Source organism: Mesoplodon bidens (assembly GCF_964165515.1).
Source record: "Mesoplodon bidens genome assembly, chromosome: X".
Classification (NCBI taxonomy): domain Eukaryota; kingdom Metazoa; phylum Chordata; class Mammalia; order Artiodactyla; family Ziphiidae; genus Mesoplodon; species Mesoplodon bidens.
The window spans coordinates 54,117,362-54,123,396 of record NC_138163.1 but is presented as its reverse complement, the minus strand read 5'-3'; the positions used below and the strand labels follow the sequence as shown (position 1 = coordinate 54,123,396).

The following is a 6,035-nucleotide window of genomic DNA, read 5'->3' as shown; positions in this document are numbered from 1 at the left end:
AAGGTTTCACACTAATTGCTAGATTCCGAGTTCAGCAAATTTTGTCTTGGTCTCAGTGTTCCTCTAACACCTATTTCATTTAAAGATGATACTATCTGTATATTTTGTAATGTTCTTTGTCTGCCACTCACTTTGTCAGTGTGTGTGCCTCTATGTGAGAGACATCCACAACATAGTTGTGATTTCTACTCAACCTTTTCTGTGTCACTGGCTTCTGAGGTCTCCATGCCTCTTCCTTGCTAACTGATGGGAGTGAAAGTCTCCTGTTTAGAAGACTGGCCTAGTCAGAAGACTTATGTATCCTCAGACACACTGATGAGCTCATTCAGGATTGTGTTATATGCTAGGCCCCAGAAGACATTAAGATTGCTTTGAGTGAAGTGTGTAACACTCCCTGCAAGTGAGAAAATATGGGACTTTTGGAGGCCATCACCCAACATCACTCTCCAACTCCCACTCTTTCTTTTTTTTCTCAAATGAAAATAGCTTTACAGAAATTCTTGTCTCATAAAAAGAATGTAGGCTGGGGGTGGGAGAGGGCAGAACTGAACGAACAAAAAAGCATTAAGAAAGAAAAAATACACACTCACTCCAGGTCTCCTTTTCTGATGGCTTTTTCTTTTCAGATCTGGGACTAGATTTCAGAGGAAATGGTAGACATTTGTAGCTGGAAGGTGGGGAGGTGGAAGGAGAGGTTGCTGCCCCAGGAGCCTAGGGAAGGAAGAGGCAATTTTTCAAAAAGTACAAGTGGCCAGTAACCCCAGGGGAAGATGCTGTCCCTTTCTGGTAATCAGAGGAAGGCAAACACAACTACAGGGAGATGGGATTAGCAAAGAAGAAAGAGTAACAAGGCCTGATATGGGGGAGGGAATGGAGGGGGGCGGGCCCTCTTCTGCCGCACTGCTGGTGGGAGGGGAAATTGGGGACCCGAGTTGGTGGATGACGTAGCTCTCACGTGACCAAGAGCTGACGTGTGCAGAAGTCCTTCTTGTTCTGGCCGTTGTTCCCGTCTGAGTACCAGCTCCCCATTGCCCTGAGGGCGAGCGGGCCTGCAGCAGAGGCAAGAAGGAGGAGGAGAAGGAAATTGTCCCGGATCCCTGCAGGTCAGTGCCTGGGAGATTCCAGAAGGTGGGGGTGGCCGAGGGCGCAGGGCGGAGACCGTCGCGGGTCCTGGGGCGCCTCCATCGTCTCTCCCACTCGCCGCCGGCTTTCCAAGACATCTGTCCCGCCCGCAGCCCATTTCGTTGCTGCGAAATGGTGAGCAGCGGGGTGTTTGGGGAGGGGCTCAGAGATTGGGAGGTGGGAATCTGGTGGAACCGAGGCCATAATCTGGAAAGGGAGCTGCGGCCTGGGTGTTTGCCCCCAGTACTCCAGGACAGTGCCGGCGGGGAAAGGCTGGACATGGGGAGGGGGGAGTGCAACGTGATGTGTCAGCAGAACCCCGAGAGGGGTCATAGGGGTGGGAAACCTTTGACAACCAGGCCTCCGAATTACGAAAGAGTTTTCTGTTCTGGGGACCGGTCCGTCCACCAAGCACTCGGTAGCGGCTGTTTCCCGTCTTTCTGACTGTGACTGTGTCTTCCTGACTATGGCTCTGTGTTTTGTGGGTCCGAGCCTCTCCTGGGTTGCCAGTCTTTCCGTAGGTTGCGGCACTACGCCGGGCTAGAGAAGAGGAAGGAAATTAACCCCGATCGGTGAAGGTCGATTTGAGGGTAAGACCAAATGGGGACCCTAACAGGGGCGGTGGTGGGGGTGGGAAGAAACCGGAGATGGCAATAATCGAGGTTGGGTCTGAGTCTGAGTGTGTTTCTTGCACTCCCGGGACTGTGGCGAAATGGCGTGCGCTGTGTGTGTGTGTGTGTGTGCGTGTGTGTGCGAGCGCGCGCGCGTGTGTCGCGGGGGGTGGGGTGGGGGAGAATGACAGAAGGGAAACCTATCAGATAGTTTGTTCATAATCCTCTTCTCTCAACAGTATTTAGTCCCCATGTTTTCGATCTGTCATCCTGCAGGTCTGCTGTAGCAGGTGGCACCACTTGAAGCGAGGGAGGAAGTTTCCTCAGATCAGTAGAGGTCGGTGTGGGCGTGGGGGCTGCTTGGAATGGGGGAGGGGTTGGAAATCGCCCGCGGTTGGGCAGGCTCACCCAATCCTACCTTATTTCCCTAACATCCCTCCCATTTCAGGCTAGGGAAGGGGCAGGCACATGCATGTTTTGGATGGCATAGAGAGGTGTTTTTTTTTTTTTTTTTAAATCTGACAACCTAGATAGGTGAATCAGGAAAGCAAGGAATGAACAGTCAATCCATCAAGGCTTCAGTTCTCACTGGCTCTGGTCCCTCTGCAGATTGCAAGGGTTGTTGGGCGTGGCACGCCTCCAGGGGAGGGAAGAAGGGGCAAACTGCCTGTCTGAAGGAGGTTAGTGCAAGGTGCCACTCCCTGGGAACACCCGAGGTTGGGGTGGCTGAGGGCCCAGCAGAGACTGTGGGCTCCGTTGCCTTTATCTAGGCTTGGAGAGGGGGTGGACTGCGGAGGGTAGGGGGAGAGTGAAATGAGGAAAGAGCTTGTTAACAATCTACATTTTCTGCCAAGAACTCATTTACTTATCCCTCTGTGCAACTCTCTGCATGGGACAACACAAGGAGAAGAGAAACTCAAACCCCTTTTCCTTCCTCCACCCCCTAAGGTCCACCTCCAGAATCAGCTGTTGTGGCCTTGAAGTGGCTGAAGACAATCATCCTCCGAAGGCCTGCACCTAGGCCAGGCACATAGCCCTCCTCCCCCAGCCTGTGACTACTCTGTTCCTCGGTCCCTGATATCGTCAGGGACGATTGCATGGGCTACGCCAGGAAAGTAGGCTGGGTGACCGCAGGACTGGTGATTGGGGCTGGCGCCTGCTATTGCATTTATAGACTGACCAGGGGAAGAAAACAGAACAAGGAGAAAATGGCTGAGGGCGGGTCTGGCGACGTGGATGATGGGGACTGTCCTGGGGCCAGGTACAATGACTGGTCTGATGATGATGATGACAACAGTGAGAACAAAGGTATAGTATGGTACCCACCTTGGGCCCGGATTGGGACTGAGGCTGGGACCAGAGCTAGGGCCAGGGCAAGGGCCAGAGCTACCCGGGCTCGTCGGGCCGTTCAGAAAAGGGCTTCCCCCAATTCAGATGATACTATTTTGTCCCCTCAAGAGTTGCAAAAAGTTCTTTGCTTGGTTGAGATGTCTGAAAAGCCTTATATTCTCGAAGCAGCTTTAATTGCCCTGGGTAACAATGCTGCTTACGCATTTAACAGAGATATTATTCGTGATCTGGGTGGTCTCCCAATTGTTGCAAAGATTCTTAATACTCGGGATCCCATAGTTAAGGAAAAGGCTTTAATTGTCCTAAATAACTTGAGTGTGAATGCTGAAAATCAGCGCAGGCTTAAGATATACATGAATCAAGTGTGTGATGACACAATCACTTCTCGCTTGAACTCATCTGTGCAGCTGGCGGGACTAAGATTGCTTACGAACATGACTGTTACTAATGAGTATCAGCACATGCTTGCTAATTCCATTTCAGACTTTTTTCGTTTATTTTCAGCAGGAAATGAAGAAACCAAATTTCAGGTTTTGAAACTCCTTTTGAATCTGGCTGAAAATCCAGCCATGATTAGAGAACTGCTCAGGGCCCAAGTACCATCTTCACTGGGTTCCCTCTTTAATAAGAAGGAGAACAAAGAGGTGATTCTTAAACTTCTGGTCATATTTGAGAACATAAATGACAATTTTAAATGGGAGGAAAATGAACCTACTCAGAATCAATTCAGCGAAGGTTCACTTTTTTTCTTTTTAAAAGAATTTCAAGTATGTGCTGATAAGATTCTGGGGATAGAAAGCCATCATGATTTTTTGGTGAAAGTAAAAGTTGGAAAATTCATGGCCAAACTGGCTGAGCATATGTTTCCAAAGAGCCAGGAATAACTTCTTGATTTTGTAGTTTAGAAGCAACACACATTGTAAACTATTCCTTTTCTCCACCTTGTTTATATGGTAAAGGAATCCTTTCAGCTGCCAATTTTGAGTAATGAATATCATATTGTATCATCAACGCTGATATTTATCTGAGTTGGTCTTCAGGTCTAAGCTGGATGAATGAATATCACTACCTGTTCTGAAAACAAGTTTGTTGCTTTTTATCTCACTGCCTAGATTGAAATATTTTTACTATTTCTTCTGCATAAGTGACAGTGAACCTATTCATCATAAATAAGCTCCCTCCTGTCATGGGCATTGACTTAATTTGTGTGTCATCAATAAAGTTGTGTGTTAATGCTGGAAAAAATAAGAAAGGAAAAGAAACCATCCTTGTCTTTTAGTTTATAATCTAGTTGGAGAGATAAGAAACATACAAACAAAAAGATAACAGAATATCTCAAGCATATATTCATCGTCAAATATGTGCGTTCAGAGCACAGAGGAAGCAAAAGTTTCTGTGGGATACAATAGTCGGCTACAGATTTATGGAGGAAGTGGCCATTTAAAATGAGTCCTCTATGGGATAGGTAGTTAAGGCATTCCCTATGATGGGAGTGATGGGGGACTGGTGTGAGAAAGGCATGGAGGTAGGAACTCTTCCTATGACAGTAAGGGGGAAACTAGTCTGCTTAGAGTGGAGAGTGTAAGGGTGGGAAGTAAATAAATTTGGAAAGCTGGCTGAAGCCAGTTTGTGGAGAACTGTTTGAATATTATCCCACTGAACGCTGAGAGCCAGTAAATAATTTTGACTAGAAAGAATAATTGGAATTCATATAAAAGTTCCTCTCTCACCCACTGTGCAGTGTGCTTGAGGGTGTGGCAAAATGGATCCTTTCAAACCCTGGTGGTAGGAATGAGCTTACACTGGCACAAGGTTTGTGGAGGGCCATTTTGTAATACATATCATAAGGCTTAAAATATGTAAACCCTTTGTCCTAAGGAAATAATTGATTCATTGGCCAAAAACTGTATGTACAAGGCTGTTCATCCCAGCAATGTGTGAAATAGTAAAAACTGGAAACAACTTAAACAATTTAGCACACTGGATTGGTTAAATAAATTAAAGAATATTCACACGGTATAAGATAAATATGTCACTTGCAATCCATATTGCCAGGGAACGATATTCATCATGCATTGTTAAGTGAGAAAGGTAGGTTAGATAGCAGTATTCATAGTATGATTCCATTTTTTTGAGAATATAAGATGTTTAAGTAGACATTAAAAACTCTGGAATTACAGACACCCAAATAGTAACAGTGGTTATCTTTGGGTGGAAGGATAGAGTAATCTTTACCTTTTTACTTTTTATTCATCTATGTGTTCTTATTTATCTAAAACAAATACTGATTTTGTCAAAAATTTTTGGAAAAGAAAAATGTTGGGAATGGAGCAGGTGATTGATTGGAGCATGTACTGAGTGGAAAAAATATTTAGATTAAACATGAGATGGGTTGAAGTTTTCTCTCTGAAATAATAGATGAGTGCTGAAGATGGGGCTCGTTGTGAGGATTAAATGAAGTAATACATGGGAAATACTTAGAATGTTCTGGCACATAGCAGTTAACTAAGAAAAGTGAGCACGCTTAATTCCCTGGAATTCAAGGTTGATAGCTTTTTTGGTTGACCTTTGTTTCACTGGGGGCATTCTGCCACGTGTCAGCATCATTTAATAAATAATAACAACAATAAAGTTTAGCACTTATTAAGTGACCACTGTGTAGAGTGATGTCATTCCTGCAAGGCAACTGTTACAGTAATTTCTCAAAGAAATAGGGTTTTCTTATTTCTAAGGACACAAAGTGTTTCATCAGACATGATCTCACCTGCCCTCACAACATATTCCTAGTCAGTTTGGAGATGTTATCCTGCTTTATACATGAGGCCAGGAAAGGGTAAAATCTCTGTTCAGTTATGATCTCGTTTTAGCCTCAGGCTTCCATGTACTTACTCTAATGTTGCCTATAGTAGACAAAAGGACCAAGGACTGGTTAGCTTAAAGTTGTTGGGTATG

At 45.4% G+C, this 6,035-nt stretch overlaps 1 protein-coding gene across 2 annotated transcripts; it reads left to right on the top strand.

Annotated features, from left to right (window-relative positions):
- Nucleotides 1–966: 966 nt before the first annotated feature.
- ARMCX3 (armadillo repeat containing X-linked 3) lies at nucleotides 967–5,730 on the top strand. 2 transcript variants are annotated; one of them, XM_081221384.1, is made up of 5 exons: nucleotides 967–1,103; nucleotides 1,633–1,712; nucleotides 2,010–2,070; nucleotides 2,343–2,413; nucleotides 2,682–5,730. In XM_081221384.1, exon 5 carries the CDS (start codon nucleotides 2,831–2,833, stop codon nucleotides 3,965–3,967), a length of 1,137 nt encoding a protein of 378 aa, XP_081077510.1. In that variant the 5' UTR covers nucleotides 967–1,103; nucleotides 1,633–1,712; nucleotides 2,010–2,070; nucleotides 2,343–2,413; nucleotides 2,682–2,830; the 3' UTR covers nucleotides 3,968–5,730. The 2 variants fall into 2 exon arrangements, with proteins under 2 accessions (XP_081077510.1, XP_081077511.1); XM_081221385.1 differs by lacking the exon at nucleotides 2,343–2,413.
- Nucleotides 5,731–6,035: the final 305 nt, after the last annotated feature.

Excerpts from the sequence above, each read along its gene's own strand:
- ARMCX3 (XM_081221385.1), top strand. The coding sequence starts at position 2,831 with ATGGGCTACGCCAGGAAAGTAGGCTGGGTGACCGCAGGACTGGTGATT.